The sequence below is a fragment of the Tursiops truncatus genome, chromosome 14 (assembly GCF_011762595.2).
Source record: "Tursiops truncatus isolate mTurTru1 chromosome 14, mTurTru1.mat.Y, whole genome shotgun sequence".
Lineage (NCBI taxonomy): Eukaryota > Metazoa > Chordata > Mammalia > Artiodactyla > Delphinidae > Tursiops > Tursiops truncatus.
This window is the reverse complement of record NC_047047.1, coordinates 35,692,783-35,717,833: the sequence shown is the minus strand read 5'-3', so window position 1 is coordinate 35,717,833 and position 25,051 is coordinate 35,692,783. Positions and strand designations below refer to the sequence as shown.

General features: G+C 39.0%; 1 protein-coding gene and 1 long non-coding RNA gene across 6 annotated transcripts in view; one reads left to right on the top strand and one right to left on the bottom strand.

Annotated features, from left to right (window-relative positions):
* The window catches only part of LOC109551134 (uncharacterized), a 116,643-nt gene extending 100,992 nt beyond the window's left edge, over positions 1–15,651 (bottom strand). For both annotated transcript variants that reach the window (XR_002177828.3, XR_012325682.1), the window contains exons 1-2: positions 15,541–15,651; positions 13,666–13,946 (exon numbers count right to left, since the gene is read on the bottom strand). This is a non-coding gene — a long non-coding RNA (uncharacterized lncRNA). The remainder of the gene's footprint in view (positions 1–13,665; positions 13,947–15,540) is intronic.
* UGP2 (UDP-glucose pyrophosphorylase 2) overlaps positions 14,638–25,051 on the top strand; it is a 55,110-nt gene continuing 44,696 nt past the window's right edge. The window contains exon 1 of one of the 4 annotated variants that reach the window (XM_019942672.3): positions 14,638–14,763. In XM_019942672.3, the coding sequence (XP_019798231.3) occupies positions 14,661–14,763 (103 nt within the window). In that variant the 5' untranslated portion in view covers positions 14,638–14,660. Of the gene's footprint in view, positions 14,910–15,670; positions 15,895–25,051 lie in introns of those variants that run through there. The other 3 variants (XM_073791310.1, XM_019942673.2, XM_004314000.4) reach the window with 3 other exon arrangements.

Here is a 25,051-nt window from a genome sequence, read left to right as displayed (position 1 = left end):
ACACAGAGACACACACACACACACACACACATCTGATAAAAGTTTCACCAATTTTATACTTAATCATACTTTTTCTTCATCTTCTCCCTTCTAATGTAGATGGTAACCCACTAACTTGATTTCAGTCTCACAGTTTGAAAAACACTGCCCTAAAGGTAGCTACATCAAATTGTTTTTAGTACTTCTGATAGTTACCTCCATACTTGAAAATAATACACACATACTGCCACATTTTGGTTCAACTCCTGACATTTGTAAAATTGCCTCCACACTTTGAAAAAGAACAGTAAGAATTTGGCTTAATTACATTAGCCTCCATTTTTCTTCCCCTAGTCTCTTCTATGCAATTTTTATTATAATACATTAAGTTCTATTTGTTACTTAATTGCTTTAAATATACTTAAACCTCTATTTCTTGATCTACCATTAGAAAGTGTCCATCCACACTTTAGAAAATGTCTCTTGACTCCTCCATTATGTAAGTTTAATACATTTGCATCCTTTCACTTCCCTCCATTTCCCAACTTTATTAGCTGTACCAGTACTTTTACACAGTCAATACTTATAATATTTACACTGTTAGAATAACTGACTTTTGCATTTTGTCTTTAAATTTATTTTGAAAAGTGATTTTTTCAGTATTACAATTTAATAAACCTTATTCACTGCTGAATAGTATAAGTGAACTTGTAAAAGAGAAATATAAACCATGTTACTAAATCTATGCTTTTTGAAGGAACATGTTCTAGGTGTCAATGTCAAATGGATTCTCTTTTTTCATATGTCCATTGATTACTCATAATAATGACACATATTTGTTTCATCTTTGGACCATGGGTTATACAATTTTTTTGCCTTTACTAAAGATTCTAATTGTCTTTTTTTGGTTGATGACAGGAGAAAAGCATATGTCACCCTACAATTAAGATTATTAAGGTTTTTAATCATACTATTTCATAAAAATGAATCTACTTTTTTCTTAAAGATGTTCTTCTGATACCCTTCTAACTTTCCGTTATTATTACTATTGATCACCTTGAATGTCTAAATATTTGTGCTGAAATATCTTTTGATTGCATTCCTAGAGCAGATTCTATTACTGGCTTCCCATGTTTCCTTCTTGAGTTCTCTTTTCATTTTGCTAGAACATTTACTTAAGCTTTTTTTTTTCCTGAAAAGGTACATAAGAAGTCAAAAAAAGTGAAAAATTCCCTAATTTGCCCTCATCCTTGAATGCTTTGTCTGTCTATAGAATTCTAGGTTCAGAATTAATTTTCTCTCAGAACTCTGAAGTTCTACTGCCTTCTTATAATCAGTGTTGCTAAGATAAATAGCAAACTTCAATCTATTTCAACCTCCCTATCACTCCTGTAAAGGTAATTGACAACTTCTATTTGGCTGACTCTGTCTCTTCTGTGCTGTTTAATTAAACTCTCATAACTAGCCATTTCTGATACTCTCTTTCCTGGGCTCTATACCGCAAACTATGCTGGTTTTCTTAAATAATTGGCTACTCTTGCTCATTCTCCTTCACATGTTTTTCCTTTTTCTACGTGACCTCTAAATATTGGAGTTCCTATACCCTCTTTTCTATTCTCTATGCCTTCTCCCTATATCAGTCCTCGTGCTTTAAAAACTATCTGCTGACAATTCCTAAATTTATATTGGTAGGCTAGACTTCTTTTTGAGCTCCAGATTCACATCTTTAAACATCTGCTTGACATCCTCTTGTATGTTTCCTAGGCATTTCAAGCTGAACATGACCAAAATGAATTTTCTCTCTCTAAATCTGGATTCCCCCAGCCTTGACCATCTCAGTGACTGGTGATATGATGAACTGCTGCCCTTGACTCTTCCCTTTTAATTCACTCCTCATGACTCCTCCCTCCTCATTCGATTCTCCCTTCATCCAGTTCATCACCAATTCCTGTTATTTCTACCTTCAAAATATAGAGCTATACTCTATAAAAAATGTAAATCAGATCCTGTCAGTTCCCTGCTTTAAATGAAGGATAGGATAAAATCCAAAACCTATACAGCCAGCCCTGCAGGTCTGATTCCTTCCTAATTCTACAGACTCATCTCTTGCCTCTTGCCACTCTTCACTCACTTATTTCCTCCCTCCAGCTTCCTGTCATCTCCTAGAACACACAGTGCTCTTTTTATCTCAGAGCCTCTATAATTGCTATTCTATCTATCTGGTGTATTTCTCCTCAGGTCTTTATATGGCTGACTCCTTTTTATCCTTCAGGTTTTGGCTTAAATGTTCAGAGCCTCCATGTTAACCCACACATGGCTTCTAAGTGAATTAGGAAAAGGTACCCTTCTGGAGAGCACCATGTGGGTTGGATTAGCCCCCACAGGCAGCAGTGTAAATGCCACCTCTCAGAGGGCTTTTCTTGACCACCTTACTATATTAATGCTCCCTCGTATTCTGGATCACAGCACTCTGTTTATTTTCTTCATAGCTTTTCATTCAACCCGCAATATTTAACTAATTATTATTTTATTTACTTACTTACTGTCACCCCCACTTAGGTCAGGAACTTCTCTATCAACTTCACTATCATAAACCCACGGCCTACTAGTGCCTGGTTCATGTAGGTGTTCAATGAATATTTGTTGAATGAATAAATGAATGAAACTGGGCTCTGAAATTTCATATGAATGTGAAAAATAAAATGGCTTAAGTCATCCAGTTCTGTTTTTCATAAACACATTTCATCTGAAAACTCATTTTCCTTCACATTTTATTTTACTATTTAATTATTTCCACCCCTTGAATTTTTCTGTTTCCTGAAACCTTTTTTTCAAATATCATAGGATTTGAGTGGGATTTATGGCATTGCTCGGGAGTTGGTGATATGTCAAGCTGAGCACAAAGAGGTGTTAAGTATCTTTCATTTCAAAGAGAAAGCTTCAATAATTGGAGCTTTGCCACTTCCAACCCCAGCCCTTCCCCACCTATCCCCAGTGTCTATGACTAGAAGATTGAGGAACGATGCTGAAAACAGAAATTGTCAGCATCACTGTAGGCCAGAGTACAGCACCTTTTCCATGGGGAGCAGGGAAGTGGATTTCCTACCTCCCAAACTAGGTGGGGTATGAAGACCGAAAATCACTTCTCATAAGAAGGGAAGACCAACATCAACCTCAACTGTTGGATATTTTTTAGGTAGCCTTCTTGTTGATCTGCCCAGTACTACTTTAAGTGGAGAAAGGAGAAACGAAAGAGATGGCAAGGTGGAAAGTAGGAAGCAGAGGAGAAGTATGTTATCAGACTATGCGGTGTGGCAAGGAAGTAGGATATTCTCATTAGCCAATAGACTCCTTGGAAGGTAGCAGAGTTTAAATCATTTTGCTAAAGTTGCATCTAAGTGAGCAATCTTTGGGTAAGGGGATGCTTGTAGCAAGAGTCTGTGGGTTGTATTACCAGTTATAAGCGCTGAGGTAGGGTGAAAGAAGTCAAGTTTGCACCAGATCTCCCGGGTCGGGGAACTGCATGGCTGGAAGGCTTTGCAAGCACCCTCCTGTCCCCACAAATCATATAAATGCCACAATAGAAAGCTGGCATTTGCATCTCTGCCATATGGAAGTAAAGCAGTAAAAACCAACAAAGAACTATAACTGCAAACCCAGTGAACTAAAGAGGTATTTATCACTCTTCCCCATTTTTCCTCCAGTCTCCCAACTCCTGGGGAACTACCACCAGAAGGAAAGGAAAGATGAATGAAAATGCAGACCATACCTCCCCCTCCACTGCAGGTTCCTGGAATCTCAAGTAAAGACTGAGAAAAAGTAATGGGTGCAGGGAAAAAGAGATTTAATTGGGATATGAAATTGGATTTTTTTCCCTCACTTAAGATAAAAGGAATTTTTTTTCATGTCAACATATATATCAGTACAACGACCACATCTTTTAATGACTGACAGTATCCTTTTATATTGATTTTAAACATATCTATTATAATTTAACTACTCTTCTATTAGTCCATTTGAGTTGTATCTTCATTTTTACTATTAAGACACTGCAAGAAATACCCTTGTATACACCATGAATCTTCAAAGCAATATATATAAAATTATGTTTAAAAATATATTTTAAGACCCAAACCTATCTTTTTCCACTTAAAGAATCTCAAAAGCTCTAGCTGTAAGGCAGATCTCTAAGCATAGGGACACTGGTTTAACAAGAAAAGTGACTAGAACAAAAAATTTCACAATTTGTATGGAAACACTAAAGACTCCAAATAGCCAAAGCAGTCTTGAGGACAAAAAATGGAGCTGGAGAAAACAGGCTCCCTGACTTCAGACTATACTACAAAGCTACAGTAATCAAGACAGTATGGTACTGGCAGAAAAACAGAAATATAGATCAATGGAACAGGATAGAAAGCCCAGAGATAACCCCATGCACCTATGGTCACCTTATTTTTGATAAAGGAGGCAAGAATATACACTGGAGAAAAGACAGCCTCTTCAATAAGTGGTGCTGGGAAAACTGGACAGCTACATGTAAAAGAATGAAATTAGAACACTCCCTAACACCATACACAAAAATAAACTCAAAATGGATTAAAGACCTAAATGTAAGGCCAGAAACTATCAAACTCTTAGAGGAAAACATAGGCAGAACACTCCATGACATAAATCACAGCAAGATCCTTTTTGACCCACCTCCTAGAGAAATGGAAATAAAAACGAAAATAAACAAATGGGACCTAATGAAACTCAAAAGCTTTTGCACAGCAAAGGAAACCATAAACAAGATCAAAAGACAACCCTCAGAATGGGAGAAAATATTTGCAAATGAAGCAACTGACAAGGGATTAATCTCCAAAATTTACAAGCAGCTCATGCAGCTCAATATCAAAAAAACAAACAACCCAATCCAAAAATGGGCAGAAGACCTAAACAGACATTTCTCCAAAGAAGATATACAGATTGGCAACAAACACATGAAGGAATGCTCAACATCATTAATCATTAGAGAAATGCAAATCAAAACTACAATGAGATATCATCTCATACCAGTCAGAATGGCCATCATCAAAAAATCTAGAAACAATAAATGCTGGAGAGGGTGTGGAGAAAAGGGAACACACTTGCACTGCTGGTGGGAATGTAAATTGATACAACCACTATGGAAAACAGTATGGAGGTTCCTTAAAAAACTACACATAGGACTACCATACGACACAGCAATTCCACTACTGGGTATATACCCTGGGAAAACCATAATTCAAAAAGAGTCATGTACCAAAATGTTCATTGCAGCTCTATTTACAATAGCCAGGAGATGGAAGCCACCTAAGTGTCCATCATTGGATGAATGGATAAAGAAGATGTGGCACATATATACAATGGAATATTACTCAGCCATAAAAAGAAATGAAATTGAGTTATTTGTAGTGAGGTGGATGGACCTAGAGTCTGTCATACAGAGTGAAGTAAGTCAGAAAGAGAAAATCAAATACCATATGCTAACACATATATATGGAACCTAAGGAAAAAAAAAAAAGGTCATGAAGAACCTAGGCGTAAGACAGGAACAAAGACACAGACCTACTAGAGAATGGACTTGAGGATATGGGGAGGGGGAAGGGTAAGCTGTGACAAAGTGAGAGAGTGGCATGGACATATATACAATACCAAACGTAAAATAGATAGCTAGTGGGAAGCAGCCGCATGGCACAAGGAGATCAGCTCAGTGCTTTGTGACCACCTAGAGGGGTGGAATAGGGAGGGTGGGAGGGAGGGAGACGCAAGAGGGAAGAGATGGGAACATATGTATATGTATAACTGATTCACTTTCTTATAAAGCAGAAACTAACACACCATTGTAAAGCAATTATACTCCAATAAAGATGTTAAAAAAAAAAAAAAAGAAAAGTGATCAAAGGAAATCTCTTCTCAGGATTTGTAGAATAGAGTTTAGAGGTGACAAATGAGTGGGCTGAAAAACACAGTCCCAGTGTGAAAAGATTAAGGGCGGTTCTGGGGCTAAACAAAGAGTAAATGAGCATGGTTTAATTTTTCCTTGACACTACATTTATGGGTCTATCAGTTATATTGTACTGTGTAACAATACATGTATTGGATATAGCTTAGCTGGGCAATTCTTCTACTGGTCTTATCTGGGTCACTCATATGGCCAGTTTGACTCATTGGGCTCCAACGCATGTCTGGCAGTTAATGCTGGTGGTCTAGGGGATCTCAACTGGAAAAATTTGTTTCTACTTCAGGTGGGCTGTCGTTTTCTAGTAAGTTAGAAGGGATTCTTCATATGGTGGTCTCAGGGCAGCATTCCAACAGGGGAGACTAAAGGCTGAAAAGCTTCCTAAGGCTAAGGCTTAGACATCACACAACATCATTTCTGCCACATTCTATCAGTCAAAGAAAGTCACCAGACCAACCCAGATTTAAGGTGTGGGGGAAAAGACTCACCTCTTAATGGGAGGAGTGACAAAGTGACGTTGCAAAGGATCAGGGCACAGGGGTGGGAAGAATTGTGGCCATCTTTGCAAACACTCTATCACAACAAACTTGTTTTGAAATGCCTCCTTTAGTGTTCTAAAAGTAAATTTATAAGTCAACTATTTGCCATCCCAAACATGTTTCCTGAAGAAATAATGGGAAAACTCTAATATAGACCAATATAGCACTCTACAGCTTTTAAAGTTCATTCATAAATATCTCACCTGATAATTCATTCAACTAGTTTCTTTTGATTGCCTGTTATGTGCCAAACACTGTGATATGCTCTGGGGATGCAAGATAGACACAGTCCTTGCCCTCAAAGAGCTTACAGTCTGTGGAGCAACAACAGATGTTTAATAAGTAATTACAATCAAGTAATAACACTAACGAGATTAATGTTATGGCAAGGCAATACAGGAAACCATCAGTTGAAATCATCATCATCACTCATACCCTGCCAACACTGAGTGAGATGATCTTTATGATAACTCTGTAGGAGGCAAGACAGGATATTAGTTATTCGCATCTTTAAGTGAGGAAACTAAGGCTCATAAAGTTAACCAAGTAACTTATCCAGGGTTTTCAGGTTCTAAGTGGCAGAACTCAAAATAAAAAACCAGGCTGTTTTCTAAAGTCTGCTTTTTCCAATATACTCTTCTGCCTCCCTAGAAACCAATACTGTTATGAGAACCTGAAACAGAAAAAAAACACCAATAAATTAAAACAAACAGAAAAATCCTTGGATGATGGTACATATTTTGTAGGGATTCTTCTGAAGGGACTTCAGTATTTACAGCTTTAGAGACTGATGTTGTACAGTTGATCCTTGAACAGGGGTTTGAATTGGAGGGGCCCATTTGTATAGATTTTTTTCAATAAATATAGTAACTTTATTTTCATTCTACAGATCTTTAAGTGTGGGGGAAGAGTTTGTGTTCAATTAGAGATCATAATAGGTAGAATCTTAAGAACTAGGGTTTCAGTCCTGATTCTATCTAAATTGTTTCAGCTTCCTACTCCTTTGTTTTTGGAGCAGAAATAGCAGTAGTCAGATTTTCCACTGCGCAGGTGGGGTGAGCGCCCCTTCCCCTGCTACCACCCTGTTGTTCAAGGCTCAACTGTAATGTATAACATACCTAATCTAGTATACCTACCTATACAACAAGGAATTCTGCTTACTTCCTAAATCTCTCTGGACCCTAGAATCTAGACTGTTATCATTTGGGTTCACTATATTGAGAAAAAGCCATTTAAAAAATAATGCCTATGGACATATATACACTACCAAATGTAAAATAGCTAGTGGGGAGCAGCAGCATAGCACAGGGAGATCAGCTTGGGGCTCTGTGACCACCTAGAGGGGTGGGATAGGGAGGGTGGGAGGGAGACACAAGAGGGAGGAGATATGTGGACATATGTATATGTATAACTGATTCACTTTGTTATAAAGCAGAAACTAACACAACATTGTAAAGCAATTATACTCCGATAAAGATGTTAAAAAAAAATAAAAGGCTAAAAATTAAAAATAAATAAATAAATAATGCCTATAGCGGTTCTTTAACATGACTATCTACAGACAACAAAAAGGATTAGATGAAAATGACAAAACTGAATTTCCACTAAAGAATGAATTATACATTATGCAATTTACTAAGCAATTAACTTAATCAAGAATATACATGTCTTGGCCTCAAATTCTTTTTGGAATAAGAAAGGATATAAATTATAAATAAACATGGACATATGTAATGTATACCCACATATATATGTATATACGTGTACATATACATATATATGCACACACACATACACACAAAAATTTCAAATAGTGTTGTTTTATTCCTTCTCACTAGGAAAATGGTAAAACCCTCAAGTTAACATGGTTTAAGGAAAGTTTTGGTCTATCTGGATCCTTCTTTCTTTGCTTATCCTGTTACTCCATTTGTGCCTTTATCCGGTCTCCATCCCATGCTGGTCTGTGTTAGAAAGGCTTACATAACAAACAACTTAAAGTCTCTGAATCTGTCTGTGATGCTCAAAATTCAGACAGTAGTCGTCAATAAATTTATTTCTATTATTTGAATAATCTTAGTTTTTAATTTGTTACTGAACAGATCCATGCAAAGCCAGAACTTCAGTAGGTTTGTCAACCTCTAACGTTTTCTCTGTAAAATTCTTTTCATAAGTCATTGATAATTGAGAATAGCCTCTCTCTTCCTCCCAGCACTGCTCTCTGCTCCAAAGTCTCATTTTCTTGGTGTGCTGCCCAGCAGCGGTGGGGTGGTAATATAGACCAGAATTTTCTAATTCTATGCTTCGAATGGCTTACAGCTGTGAAGCATGATATTAAGCCTTTCAGGCCTGGGGCAGGCAGTTGGGACTCCCTCCGCTGGTTGCCTCCAGCTTCTTGCAGGCTTTGTCAGAGGATGGCCCAAGATGAACAGTCTCTACAGGTGGAATGGATGATGAATAATGTCCAGTAGTTCCACAGGCCTCTTATCCAAGCATAGTAGTATGCTCGGCAGTTGGCTGCTGAAGTAGATGTCCAGATGGTAGAATACATCCTTGGCTGTGCTCAGCACACTGCAGCCAGCATGGAGCTCCTGGATGGTGCAGCTCTGATGGCTCTGAAACTCTGACTTCACAGACATCAGATACTTCTGATTGTTTGCAGCTGATGTGCTCTTTAATGGCATCCAAAGTAGTTTTGGTCTGATTGATCCAACAATGCACATGTGTTTTACAAATTAAAGCTTCATCATTATTTTAAAATACTTGGTAGAAAAAAGTTCAGCTGGATTCAAAATCCATTTGCCTTATCATGTCATGTTTCATCATTGTGTTTGTCAATAAAAAGAGCTGTTAGATTCTTTGAATAGAATATCAACCATTATACATTTTTGAATGGTTGCAAAAGAAATAGTTTAAAATAATTTTTATCACCTATTTATGCAATGTTCCTCATGAATGGTGACTCTATTAGTTTCCTATGGCTGCTGAAACAAATTACCACAAACTGGGTGGTCTATAACAACATATATTTATTCTCTTACAGTTCTGGAAGTCCAAATGGATTTCTCTGGGCTGAAATCAAGATGTTAGTGGGGCCACGCAGCCTTTGGAGGCTCTAAGGGACAACCATTTCCAGCTTCTGGTGGCTCTTCATTCCTTGGCTCATGGATTTGAATCATCACCTTTTCTCCATTTCCATCATCACATGCTTTTTTCTTCTCTGTTTTCAAATCTCTCTGTCTACATTTAATTAAGGACACCTGTGATTACATTTAGGGCTACCCACATAAACTAGGATAATCTCTCTACTTGAAAATCCTTATTTAGTCATATTTTTGAAGTTATCCTGTTATACCATACAGGATAACACTCACTGGTCCTGGGGATTAAGAACTGGATATTGTTGGGGGGCATTACCCAGCCTACCACAGTGACTATCAAGAATCTGAAGAGATTATCAGTTGACAGTCTTGATCAGAAACTATGTATAGCTATTTCAAGCATAAAACCTGATTAAAAAAAAATGTGTTCATGCAGGCAAGTTCAAATTTCTGACTCAAAAATTTGAAAAGATTTCATCTCAGAGTTTTTTTTTTTTTTGCGGTACGCAGGCCTCTCACTGCTGTGGTCTCTCCCGTTGCGGAGCACAGGCTCCGGACGCGCAGGCTCAGCGGCCATGGCTCATGGGCCCAGCCTTTCCGCGGCATGTGGGATCTTCCCGGACCGGGGCATGAACCCGTGTCCCCTGCATCGGCAGGTGGACTCTCAACCACTGCGCCACCAGGGAAACCCCATCATCTCAGAGTTTTATACAAATTCAATGTTTAATATTTCCCATATTACTTTGCATTTATTTTTATTTTCATTACTTTATATATATTTAAAAAGCAGCTAATTTTTCACCAAGTCCAATATAGAGGTCTACAAATTCCCTCCACGTTACCCCAGGATGCCATACAAATATTATCTTCTTTTCTCTGTGTCATGATGAGGAAAAGGTTGGGAAATATAGCTCTACAAAGTTTAGGAAACTAATACAATGGAGGAAAGAATGCCGGTGGTGTAAGTGAGCTAAGTCCATATCTATTGTAACAGGAAGTCAAAACATACAATGCCTAAAATCCAGAAACCAAAGAAATAACAAAATAAGCATTTAGAAATAACAATCAGGTATAACTGAGGTAACTGTCAGAAGAAAAATGGTTGCCTCTGGGGTACAGGGCTGGAATAAAGAGGGGCAGAACAGGAGAGAACTATTATTCATTATGGGCATTTTGGTATTTGCTAGATTTTTTTTTAACAATGTGCATCATTATTGAAATTTTTGTTTTAAAGTTCAATTAAAAAGGGTATCAGAACTTAACAGCAATATACCACATTTTTTCCTTTGGTCTTTTCTCTAATATGACATTCCTCCTCCTTTTCATTCTAAGGAGGAAAAAAACAGTTATTTTTTATTTGCTAATCATATTACCCATTTTAATGACCTATAATTACCCAGTTATTTAGGCTTCATCCAAAGAATAATCTTGAGGATCTTCTCTTTAATATTTAGTTAGGGTGGTGGGTATGAAGTGCTTAAAATAAATTTCCTGAGACTAAGTTAGGGAACAGAAGTTCTTTATTCCTTCCTTCCCAGTGGTGGCACTGGCAGGAAATTTAATAAGCTAGACCCAAGCAGAGATGTTTGGAAAACCATCAAAAGATGTTTGATGGAATGCACAACAGGGAATCTTTAATATGGTTGAAAGAGGAAGAAAAAAAAGGATTAAACTGAATACTTTTCTATTTAACAGCTCTTCTCTATGAGGATTTCAAAGTCACTAAGAATAAGTAACTTCATCATCTATGCATATGTCACCTTAGAAAAGCAGTATAATATTTATTCTATCTTATGAGTTTCGCAAGAGATGTATTATTTCACAGTGAGTTTTTTTTGTTTTTCCAAATTATGATTACTTAATGATCTATGTTTATTAGAAACTCTGAGGGAATACAGACTGTTTCTTTATGGTTATTCCTAGGCCTACTCACTCTGCCTCTATAATCAGGGCGGGGGGGGGGTCTGTAGATGTAGTTTGGCATGTGACTGACATACAACAATTTATGGGCATCACCATTTGTGACCAACATTCTCCTCTGGGCAAGTGCAGAACAAGAGTAACAGGACACAACATAGTAAAGACCTGCCTTCTATGCAACTTTCAAAGGAGAACCCACAGGGAAATTATTGATAAGCATGAACAAGATAACACATGTGGTTAAACTGCATTTTTGTGAGCCTAATGACTTTTAAGACTACTCAGAAGATTGGTTTATCAACTCATTAGACAATTATCTGTAATGTGAGACAACCCTGTTTTTTAAAACACCTTATTTGAAATAATTGCTACTGTTTTGATATAAACTTAAATAACCTTCAAATGTAATTTAAAAAAATCATACTGTGAATAAATGGAAGGATATAATTGAAATAACTGAAATTCACTTGTTTCGGAAAACTTCCTGATTCATTAACAACAGAGTGTTGGCAACAAGAAAGAATGAAGTCTTTCTCTTTCTCAAGTATTTGGAAACATCATTCACTTTTTAGACTACTCATTCATTATTATGAATTATTATATTCATTATTAGTCTGTCTCACAGATATTACTTGATATCTTTTTCCAGTTAACCCGGTTTGGTTACCTTCTGATTCAAATAAAATGTCCTATTGTTAGGTCTAGTCAGTAACTGGCAACTTCTGACTAATAGAATGTTCCTATCTAAAGAAAAAGATATGGCAAGGTTGTTATACATCCCAGGACATGGAACTGGTTAACTTAAACTGAATTTTCTCATGTTTCTATTGGGAAGTATAAAGAAGGAATGAGAAAATTATAGGCAGAATTATATCATCCTTGGATGGTAATATATAGTACCAGCGAAAAACTGGCTTTCAGGCTTCTTTTTAGTTTACAATCCATCTCATTCCAACTCATAACTGTACACACATTCCTTCCCAGGCCCCCATTTCATCTTCCTTTAGATTCTGTCCCCCCGCAGGTTTCTGCAAAAGTTTCATCTGTAAATCTATCTATCCACATTACAAATTTCTAATGATACAGATATCAACTTCATGCACCTTGAAGGAAAATTCCACTGTAGTGTATTATGAAAAAAAGGGATCACACACACACACACACACACAAAGTGATTTTTCAGATATTAAAATGTGTAAATATATTTCAGAAATAGACAACAGCCTTTTAAGCACACTTGAAACTTCTCCACGGCCATGATCTTTCCTCCTTAATCCCACGTGATCTGCCAAGTGAGATTGTTTCTAGTGGCTCTGAGATAGTGGGAGGTTCTTTTACAAAATGTTTGGGGGTTCAGAATTTAAATGTAAATCACTATGTAAAGAAATTCCACTTTACAGGGCACCATTTGAAATAATATTTGAGAATATAGCTTCTAGAGTGCTACTTCTCTAAGAGCCAGCCTCTGAACTGATATAGACCTAACCACTGAAGACAGGTAGTTACTTTTTGGAGATTTCTTGAGGCAGCAAATGTACAACATCCTTTGGTACTCTATCTCAATATATAATCGCTCATAAATCAAGATGTCATTCTTAGGTTTTACCAAATACTCTTGCTGCAATTAAAACTTACTTCCTCCCCCTTAATCTTTTGTGTAGGTAGGAAATAACTGATCATCCTTCTTAAACCTTGTATAATTAAAGACTCTTCACTGCTCTTCAGCTTTATCATTTGTAGGCTAAGCAACCCTATGGGGCTCAAATCTTTTGGTAGTATTTTATTTTGGTGTTAACGCTGATGGATGGATAAATACTGCTTATTCAGTGCTGGAACAATTTCTCTACTGTACACAAAGAATGTAGAGATTCTGATCAAGATCTTCAGTCTCCAAATGCTGCTATTAAAATGTAGACATTTGGATTTTACACACTTCTTTGGGGAAATCAGTTTTATCGCTGAGCGGTTTTTGGGTGTGATCCTTTTGGATTTCACATAAGAAATATAGTACCAAGGGTTATCATTCTCCAGCATGACAAATGAATCACTGGCCTTTTCTGTGTTACTTCAACAACATTTCCATACGAATACACAGCACTAAAAAAATAATTTGTTTACAGAATGATTCATTTAAAAATTCTCACTTTACCTTGATTAGTGTTGTCCAAGGCCTCAAACTCTTCTAGAATGACATGGTTTACCTCCAGCACCTAAACAGAGCGCTGACAATTCATTTGTCCTGACGCAGGTGCCTTAGTCCTGAATTGTAAAGTCTGAGATACACCCAGTGACAGGCGCACTGGGTCATACAGGTAGGTGGGGTTGGCAACATCAGGTGTGATTTAGCGGGCGCTGCGCTGGCCCTCTTGTAGTTCCCGACTCACTGCAAACGTTCTTTTAACATCCTCTTTCCTTGAGGGCTTCAAAAATCTATTAAAAGGAAAGCACCTCTTGAGGGGTAACTTAAGTCATTTTCCCTTGTATCAGAAAAGTAAACGCCTAACACTGCGGAAATCTCTACAGGAATAGGAACCGGGGTGGTGGTTCTGGTGTGAGAGCCTTCGCTTGGCGTTTTCTTCAATGCCCTAAATTCCTCCTCCTGTTAGTTAAGTCCCACACATCCAACTGCTTACTCTTACTCTTTAACGCATCTTCACCCTTTGGAGACCAGATGTGTGGGTAGAGTTTGTGTCTACCGAGATAGGGCCTGGGCTCTCTCGGGGTAGTTGCGCGGGGTGCTCTGGCTCTACTCGCCCGATAGATATCTAGCTTCAGTCTCTGGTAAGCGGAAACATTTTTAAGCACGACAAAAATAACCACTCGTGCTTCAGGTTGTCTCCCTTGCTGAAGTATCTGTGGAAGACTGGGAGTTCTACTGGTGAAATATCCCTGGCCCAGCCGCTGGAGGCGCAGCCCCAACGCGCGGCATCCGAGTTCGGGCTCGGGCTCGGGATCGGGCTCGGGCCGCGGCTCCGGCTCAGAGCCCACCTCCGCCAGTCTCCCTCTGGACGCATACGCCCCGCCCCCTGCCACTCCCGCGCGCCTCATTGGCCAGGCCCTGAATCCGCCTCGGCTCCTGACTGGCGGCTGCTCCTGTCTGTCTGCGCAGTGGGGACATTTCCGCCGTGAGGGGGGCTGCTCCAAATGGAGGGGGAGGGGAGGTGTTTAGGAGAAAGTGGGGGCTTTGGGTTGCGGGATCCCGCAGCCCGCTGGACGAAGGAGGTCAGAAGCTGGGCTGCGACCACTGGTGAGGGGTTCAAGGTGTGCATGTGTGAGGGGAGAGGGGGAGAGAAAAGGTTGCCTCAGAGGTGACATTCTCTCAACCTGCGAGCCTTCTTCCAGGCGCGCCATAAACGCCCCCAATTTCCCAGCTACTAAAGGAAGAGGAGGAAGGTGGGTCTCTGTGGCGGTTTGGGGAGGGGCCGGGGCGGGCTTCCCACCACCCCTTGGGCGAGTGTGTTTCCCTCTCTGAGGCGTGTAGAGCCCCTCTGCCTGACCCCGCTTTGGCCCCGGAGGCCCAATTTGGGGTTCGACCAGGAGGAACTAGAATGTGTGAGGGTCGGGGCGGGCCCTCCCTGCCGGGCTCCTGTCCCTCGGAGTCGCCTCTCCCCTCATGGGTGGCCCCCCAGCGTCCGCTGCGGGGGAGGGCGGGTAGCCTTCGGCCCCTCCCGGAAAAAAGCCGCGGCAAGCTTGCCGCCGCTCCCAGCAGCGAGGCGTTGGTCTGGAGGCCCCCGCCCGCCCGCGCGCCGAGCGCCTCTTAGTCCCGGGACGTTGATGGGCCGGTAGAAAGGGTTGAATCGCTCCCCTCTGCCTGCCTTCCCCGCTTCGCGATCCCTGCAGGGCGGGGACCGCCGTTGGCCAGAGTTTCCCGGGGAACTGTCCAGAGGCCGGACGGCAGAGAGGGGAGGAGGAATAGGGGGTGCGGCCCGCCTGTGCCTGCGGCCGTGCAGCTCCGGAGGGCAGTGAAGTAGCCGCTCTAGATACGCCTCTTTCATTGATGACATTTAAGTTCGTGTGATATTACCTTTTCCGGGAGCCTCCAGCTGGCCCTCATTTGCGTCAAGGGTTTAGTGTAGCCTGGAGTTCCGAGCCGACTCGGTCGCACCAAGTTTCTGTCTTTTGGAAGTGCGGAAGGTTTTCCTGGGTGTTTTTTTTTTCTTTCTTTTTTTTTTTTGAGGCAGTTTTAGCCGCTTTGAATACTCCCTTAAGTGGCAAAACATAGGAAGAGGAGAAGGAACTCGTCGGTTGTTAAAGCAGGGGTGGAAGAGAGACCTGCCCATAGCGTGACTCCTCTAGGCATTTGAATATATATACACACACATATATATATAGGCCAGAGTATTTTAATAAATCACTAAAATGTCGAGATTTGTACAAGGTAAGACACGCTTCTTTTTTCTCCCGGGTTGCTTTAGCTGTACCGAATTTGGGTACTGGCAGTCGAGAGGTTGGTGGGTGGTTTGGAAGTGGAAATGTTCATTTGAGATACAATTTGCGAAACCCTTTTCGTTAAATTGACATTTGAGCTGTCTTGAGCTGCTGGGTTGGCGTTTCAGATACATATAATTTATACCCCTGTACTCTGCTGCATTTAGTTCTGCCTCCCTGAAATCAGGTTAGTAGCACTCTGGCTCCCTGGGATAGGGGCTGTAAATGATGATAAAACAGGACTTTGGCTGCTGATTAATCCCTGTTCTCTTTTCCGGGTCGAAGTCAAGGTAACTCTGGGTGCGGACGGGAAGGGGAACTGAGAGGGCTGAGGAAAGGCAGGTGGGTTTAGCCAGGACTATTGGGGAAGCTTTAGCGTTCTCAGCTTCTCCGTTTGTGTGTACGTGGTCTGAGTCTCAGATTCATTTATTGCGAAACCGGGAATAGCTCGTAGAAGCTGGAGGTCATTTCAGCAGGAGAAATGACTTTGCTGCATTGCTGTGTTTATTTTTTCCCCTTCTTTGAAATCTGTAAATATTATTAAGGTTTCTTTCAAATTAGAAAATTGTTCTCTAAGTTCTATATGTGTGTTAAAAAAGGTTTAGGGAATGCCTGTCAACTGAGTTAAGCAGTAACATTGTGTGTATGTGTGTGTGTAACGTGTACACATTGAAATTGGTGCTACTTTAAACCTCTGTCATCAATTTGTAGCATAGGATTTGCCTTCTGGTAAAAGTAAACCCTTTTCTTGCAGACCCCAGAGTGTGAAAGCTTCGGCCATCTTGCTGAACACACAGCTAGTATAAAGTTCACAACCACTTAATGTGGCTCTCAATAAATGTAATGTACTTAAAAAAATTGTGTCAGTAATGGCCATCATTTGGCCCTGCGCATAAAAATGCCCTAGTAGGTTTTATATCACTTTATTAACTCTTCTTTGAGTTTTGTATAATAAAGTAAGAGAATTTGCCTGCATTATTATGAAAACAGATGGGACACTTATGTCTGCCTTTAGCACTAAGCTCAGAAATGTCACTTGTCATTAGACTTTTAAATTCATGTTATGCCTTGTATGTGGTAAGAGATGCTTCTGTTTAGGTTGAATAAATGTCTTAGTCAAGAATAGAAAGTAGAGGTAACTGTCAGAAGTTTGCTGGACTTTGTAACAACAATATTTAATTACCAGCAAGCCAGTATTGCAATAATATGCTAGAGAAAAGTGGACAAGTCACTTCTCTTTAAAAGTTAAAAATAATATTAAACTCCAGGTGTTCCTCGTTGTTATGCTTTAGTGCAGCCTACAGAGATGGTGCATGTTGACTAATGTCATATCCTTTGCTGTTTGTTAACGGCTAATTGTTTTCAGGAGATTCTAAATAAAGTGGCAATACCTGTGTATGTTGTTATTCCTTTCCCTTGTCATCCACTTTTTTAAAAAAATCAGCTTTTTATCTTGAGATTTTTAGAAAAGTTGCACATATGTCAAAACTAAGAAATTATCACAAGTACCTTACTATTAACTAAGCTACAGACCTAGACTACTTTTCCATTATTCAATCCAACATTGCATTTAATTGCCATCCAGTTTGCTCTAAGTGGTAGTTTTCTTTTTAAATTGGCAATTTTGCACAAAAAGATGACACCTCTCCCCTCCAAAATTTTTTTAACACGATTTTGCTCCTGTTTATCATTGTTTAAATTTGTACTTCAAGTGTAAACTCTCTGTATGTTTAATTAACTCTGCTGCATTGATCATTGATAAACTTTATTGGGTAATGATTCTGCTGTCTCCACAGATCAGTTTTTAAGTGTAAGCGTTGGGATTTTTGTTTTTGAATTTTTTTTGGTAGCAAAGATCAAATTGTTTGATCTTTGCTGTAGCATTTATTGATATTTCCACTCATTGACACTTAGCTTGTGCCACTTCATAAGGAAAAGATTGAACAAATATTAGGCCTCTAAACTGTTTTCATATGTTGTCTCATTTAAGCTTCACAAGAGCCCTAAGAGGTAGTAGATTTTAATCATGACCTTACAGGTGAGAAAATTTAAGTATCTTATCCAAAGTTCACAGCTAGTAAGCACTGAAATTCATATATAAATGTGTCTTAAACCCTTGTCCTTTCCAGTACCTTTTATTGCCTCTTATGTTAAAAAACTTATCAGGCTGCTGATTAATCCCTGTTCTCTTTTCCGGGTCGAAGTCAAGGTAACTCTGGGTGCGGACGGGAAGGGGAACTGAGAGGGCTGAGGAAAGGCAGGTGGGTTTAGCCAGTCCTGACTGTTATCAGGAACAATGGCTTCTTTCTCCAGCTAGACTATCAGTTCCCTGTGGGCAAAGATAATATTATATTCCTGAGGGAAATACAGTGTCTTGAAGTGGTGGATGCTCTGAAAGAATCTGTCATGGATGACAAATGAGAAATGCAGACTTTCCATGTACTTTTTAGTAGTTTAGCCTACTTTTTTTTTTTTTTTTTTTGCGGTACGCGGGCCTCTCACTGTTGTGGCCTCTCCCGCCGTGGAGCACAGGCTCCGGATGCGCAGGCTCATGGGCCCAGCCACTCCGCAGCATGTGGGATCTTTCCGGACCCAGGGCACGAACCCGTGTCCCCTGCATTGGCAGGCGGACTCTCAACCACTGTGCCACCAGGGAAGCTCCTAGCCTACATTTTTGGTTGTAGTTTATTAACACCTCTAACATAAATGTTGAGAAAGATAAAAGGGATGGACCTAGGCTTGAATCCTGTTACTAACAGGTGATCATAGACAACTTTTCTGAACCTCCGTTTCTATTTATATAAACATTGGGTATTAGTACTTATGCCAAAGGGTTTTGAGAAGCTGAAATGAGATTAATTACGTGAATGCATTTAGATGGCCAGTAAATTTTACTTTCCTTTCTTAAAATGATGGTAGCTTTTTGGATAGAATTGCCACTATGAGTATAACCACATGTCACAAACAAACAATGCACCTATGACAGTTCTTTATTTTCCTATTCTAGGTTTGGTGTTCAGGCCTCCAGCAACTTGGGAGTTGATATATATATATTTTTAAAGTATGGGGTTGGAGGGGAAAGCTTGAACAGTGATGTGAATACATAATTGGTGACAGTTTTTGTTTCAGTCCAATCAACAACTAAAATTATGAGCTCTTACAATACGCAATGTACTGTATTGGGATTTCTCCTGTATCCCTTATGGTTGGCACTTGAAATTCAGATCTGTGTATTATACCTGTGTGTTGTGTACACGTGTTTGAATGTCCTGGAACCTGGGGTTGCTATTCTCGGCTTGAATCTCTTCCCTCAAATCTAGGCAATGTGCTTTATAGCAGCGGTCCCCAACCTTTTTGGCACCAGGGACAGGTTTTGTGGAAAACAGTTTTTCCACGGATGGGGGCGGGGGGATGGTTCAGGGGGTGATGTGAGCAATGGGGAGCAGCAGATGAATCTTTGCTCCCTAGCCTGCCGTTCACCTCCTGCTGTGCGCCCGGTTCCTAACAGGGTTGGGGACCCCTGCTTTACAGGAAAGCTAGGCATGTCCATTCTCAAGCACTTTGTAAGTTATTAGGTAGAAATGTTTAATTAATAAAAATAGTTAATGTCAATAGGCAGGAGAATTCCCAGTATGTATTCCTTGGCCAAAAGAAGGTTCAACTGGCTTTGGGCATCTCCCAAGTCTGTGTTAGAATTACTTAGAATTACTTCTCATAGGAGGACTCTTTACTGGATCTCTGGCTTAATTCCCTTGCTGGTGTATTCTGCCCTCAGGTCACCTTCTGTCTGCCTGTGAAATTACATCTCCATTTGCTAGTTTTCTCCATCCCAGGGGTTGTTGCAGGGCCCACAATTTTTCTAAATAAATGTGACTACTACTTAAATGAGAAAGGGCCCCTTGTCACAGTTGGAGGTGACACCTCCTCCTGTGACCCTGCTGGGTCATCAGCAGCTGTGACTTTTGCCAGGTATGTTAGTCAGTGCCATTTGGAATTTGGCTTTTCAAAAGTTGTGAGAGCTATGGAGCAATCTCCCTACATGATTTGAAATTTATAAATGGCACTGGGCCTGCTGTCATCTAGACAGCTAAGGCTGTGTTATGTACTTATACTGTAATTTAGAAGAACTTTTAGAAATTATTTATTTATTTATTAAAAAAATTATTTTTGGCTACATGGTATGCAGGATCTTAGTTCCCCACCAGTGATTGAACCCACGCCCCCGTGCATTGGAAGCATGGAGCCTTAACCACTGGACCGCCAGGAATGTCTCTGGAGGAACTTTTTAAAAAACTGTTTGTCTACTTAAATTATATAAAAATGTCCCTTAATATTCTTAAATTGAGGTACTTTCTTATATTACAAGGGAAGCCGTTTGAGTACCTCTGTGTCACTTAAAAAGTATTTCAGATTTTCCATTTGTTGGAATTCTCTTTTAGTGACTTTTTTTTTTTGGTGATTCTTGTTTGGTCAGTGGAACGTAGCCAGGGAAGATTAGCTGAACTAATTGTAACGGGAGGGGTCTCATATGAATACAGGGGTGAGAAGCATTCTGGGGCCTGGTTGTAGAGGTCAGGCCTAGGCCTGGTTGTTCTCAAATCCTAAGACTAAATTTAGCCTGTTGCTGATTATTTAGATGACTAGGATGTTTTCAGCCCAGGAAGGTTGTGGCATGGATTTGAGGCAGGACTAGAGGTGGCAAAGCAATGACTAAGGCACACTTCTCATTTTTTAAAGATGTAGCTTAGGATTCACTATGTTGCTAGAGAGACAGGGATTTAGTTAAATTCAGAGTCACAGTTATAAATGGAAAATTAAAAGAAATTCAAAGAGTTGAGCTGATGAAAACTTTGTTTTCCAACATGGATCTTGTAATCTCTTTGGTTAAATTGTCTTTGTTCTTCATAACTGGGTCTTCTAGTAAAATGGATGATTTTCATTTGTGAAAGCCCACTCAGGGAAAAAAGAAATTAGACATTAGAGAAATAAGAAATATTAATTGGTACACTTCTTGGAAGTGCCGTTTTAATATTCTGAAGATAAATTGAAAAAAGGAAATTGATGTTAATTTTGGACAGTAGGTGTTGTAATATCAGTTAACATTCACTTCACATTCTCTGTGTATTTATTTTTCTTCATAGAAAATTGTAGTAACTTTATGAATTGTAGTGACTTTAATCAAAAGAATGGGATACTTAATTTGTGTGAGGAAAATTAGTTGGCCTAATAATGAAAATATTCTGGGTCAAAGAATAATATATTGTAATTTTCCAGTTTCCACCATGTTGAATTTGGTACTTTTTGTGGAAGTGCAGGTATTAGGAGTTCCCAAAAAGTCAGATATATCCATTACTGAAAAGTTAATATAAACAAATATTTAAAAGTTAAACTAACTCTGGATTATCTGTAAAAATAAATAATTAAGAGTTGACTCTATTAACTTTATGTAATATGATTCATCCTGATACCCAGCATTTATGCCGGTGGAGAAAATCCCAGCAATATTAGAATAAAATTGTGGGGGAGATCCTCTGAAGGTTTGGGATTTAGTGAATGTGGAAATATGATTCACTTACCACCCTTTTGATTGCTTGGGATCTCTTTAGAAGCTTGGTTTTCTAGACTGGTGTCCTTTTTACACAGCCTACAGTTTCTTTTCTAAACTGTCATGTTTTGAACTTGGTGTAATAGTGTTTGAATTGTGGACATTTTGGTCTTGGATAATTTGATGGATTGTCCCAGGCACAGTGACTATTAATTGAAACCATATGTCTTAGGTCTCTAAAATTGTACTACCAGGCATGCATCTTCCTATTAATAACTTACTAAATTCTTTGCAAGTTGGCTTGCTAAGTTATTGAAAGAAAATTAAACTTTATGTGTGTTTTGGTTGGGTTTATGTGTGAGAAAGGGGATAGTACTCCATTTGAAAGCTGTTTTCCAGTTCTCTTAACTGGTAAGCAAGCATCTCCTTCAGTTCGTTGCAAAGTAATTGTCTAGGATTCAAATTCTGCCTCTGCCAACAGTCCCATTGTTTACTTTTCTCCATCATTGCCAAATGAAATCCGTTGTGCCCCCAAACCATTTTGACAATTAAGAATTGTTTTTGAGAGCCATGGAGAAATTGGCTATGTTGTCTTAGTTAACTTATATAAACAACAAAATGTTTTGTTTTCCAAACCATTGCTAGATATTTGTTAGTTTTTTTATGTAAATCAAGAAAGTTCCCTGTTTCTCTGTGATCTTTACTTGTATCTTTAAAAAAAAACCCCACTATTCGTTATATTCATGTACATGAAATAGTCATGTTATGCTTAGTCTGCTTTTTAATTGTTAGACTATTCTAGGGGACACTCCTTTTAACAATAGTTCCACTTGCTCTTTGGCTGCAAAGGTAATTGAAGTTTGTGTTTTTCTCTGGTTGCTGCCCTGGCAAAGACTGATGTGATTTTTCATTTATGTTATAACCCTGACTAGAATTTTAAAGCTTCCAAAGAGTGTAGGAAAACCAAATAACACAGTTCTGCACTGTTGTGGGTTCATTTACGCCGATGGTAAAATGCTTAGGCCTGGTAATAAAATATTTATAGAGTACATAAAAGCTTTCTTCAATTTTTCATTGCCCAGAAAATAAACAATATAGAAGGAAAAGTTGAAGCGCACAAGAGAATGCTTATTCTGATATGTAGTTTTCACTTCACGCAGTAACTTCACTTGATAGACATATTTGAGTTTTTGCAGTTTTCATTCAGATTTGGTGGCATACAGCCTGGAGGTGGTAAACTACGTAATGCACCACTGTAACAGAGAAAGGGAGAACTTCCTCCAGGAAGAAGAGGCAGGGCGCCACGCAGCAGGGTTGGGATTCTTGCTTGGCTGCCACTGTGACCTTAGGCAAGTCAGCATCTCTAGGCTCTGTTTCATCTCCAAGATAAGGGAATTAGACTCACTGACCTTAAAGCCTTTACAAGGTTAAAAATTTTATCTAAATGCACATGTATCAAATTACACGGCAGGCCTGTCAAATCATTTTTTGGTCCTTGATGGTGATTTTATGTTGTAACCCTTTTCTCTCCTCTCAACAAATGGGAAATGGGTGTGATAGGCCCCTTACCATCCATTAAACTTGTTGCAGAGTGATATTATTTAACTAGTTGGCACATCTCTCCTGAATGTTCTGTTTTCCAGAAGTGATATTTTCTGTTTTTTTGGTTTTTGTTGTTTTTGTTTTAAGAGCTAGTCTGTTGTATGAGAGCAAGGTTAATTATTAATGAGAAGTCTGGTTTCTGTATAAATTCTAACAGTTAAAAATATTTTTTAAGCAAGCAATGCATGATTAGCAAAAATCTTGATTATTAAGTAGCTCTGCATGTTCAGTGCTGGAACAGTTCTCAAAAGCCTGGTACCTTTTAATTTTTGTTAATCAAAAATCATTTATTAAGCATTCATATGGCTGTGACCCATGCAAGTGTTAGGATGTACATGGCTGAGTCATTTAAAAATCTATGTAAATGTAAACAGTCATACTATAGTTTATAAGCTAAAATAATATTGACTTTAATACTGAAAGATCATATAAAATTGTATAAGACCAACTAATTGATTTTTCTTTATGATTGAATGACACGAACTTTATTTTTCTGTGTTTTTCCTAAATGAAGCTAAATTTGAATATATAAATTGCCCAATTTTGTTTAATTTCTAAAGTTAGTGAAAACATTATGGTGACATTTATACATAGTAATAAAAATTGAAAGGAAATTTAGAGGTCATTTTGTCTAAACTGCCTACAAGTTTGGAATTTCTTTGACCACATCCATGATACTTGACTGTTAAATCAGCCTCTGCTTGAGAAGCTTTAGGTACTTCAGGTACTCAAGACACGGACCATACTTTTCTTAGCCCCATTTCTCCATGACTGGAAATCATAGCTCTTGAACACTTTCTCTTTGGCCTTACCGGGTACAACCTCCACTGGACAGGACTCTACCTTCTTTATACCCAGCACATTGCAGTATCATAATAGGCTCTTACTCATTAATTAATAGGCTTAACTCATTAATTAATAAACATTACTTGAGTACTATGTTTCAAGCTCTGTTTTATGAATACATTGGGTATACAGTGGTGAACAAAATAGACACAATATATTCTTGGATATTGTTGGGTAAGATATACATTGAATAAATTTTAGAAAGTATGATGTCAAAGGGGAAGTTCAAGGATCTACCATATGAGCATGTAATGGGCAACTGTGCTTAGTTTAGAAAGATTTCTAGGAAGAGATTACATTTAAATTGGACACACAAATAATATATTCCTGGCTGTTCAAACCACTAACATGAGAAGTTAAGTCTTGATCTCCAAATCAGGTGCCTGTACTGTGCCAGGTGTTGAGGTAGGTATAGGAAAAAAAGTTGAATAACACTATATGGCTTGTGCCCGTAAGGTGATACAGACAGACATCTCAGCAAAGAATTAAAGTTTTGGGGGTATTTGATATGTGTCTGATACAGCGCAGATTAAAACCTCCACATAGCCGAGTTGTGGTAGAAAGGAAGGCCTCTTTGAACGTTCAGAAGCCACCACCTAGAACACAAGGAATGCCACCTCCACAATAGTAGATGCTATTCAACTCACAGAGTTTGAGCTTTTGGGGGCTGAGGGATCAGGGAGTTTCCCGGGTGTTGGGATGATTCTCATGACTTTGGAATTTACAACTGGGCCTTTAATTTCTATTTTTCTCTCCTGTGTTTTGGAACAGTCTTATAATAGGATGGTTTTAATTTCATAGAGCAGAAAAATACCAACTCAGTTGGCTTAAAAAATGAGGGACTTACTTACATCACATGAATCTTGAAGTAGGATGTTCCAGGGTTGGTTGATTCCGTGCAAAGACTGCATCAGTCTTTTCTTCCTTCTCTTAAGTATATTTGTCTCGTTATTGGGTCAGCTTTCTTCAAAGTCACTAAATGGCAGAAGAAACTGAAGGTGAGGGGTGGACATGTACTCATTGTGGCCAGGGATGGAAAAGGTACTATTTTTTCTCAGGTGTCTCTTTTTTCAGTGAGGAACGCCTTTATCCAAAGGTCTTTGCAAACTATATC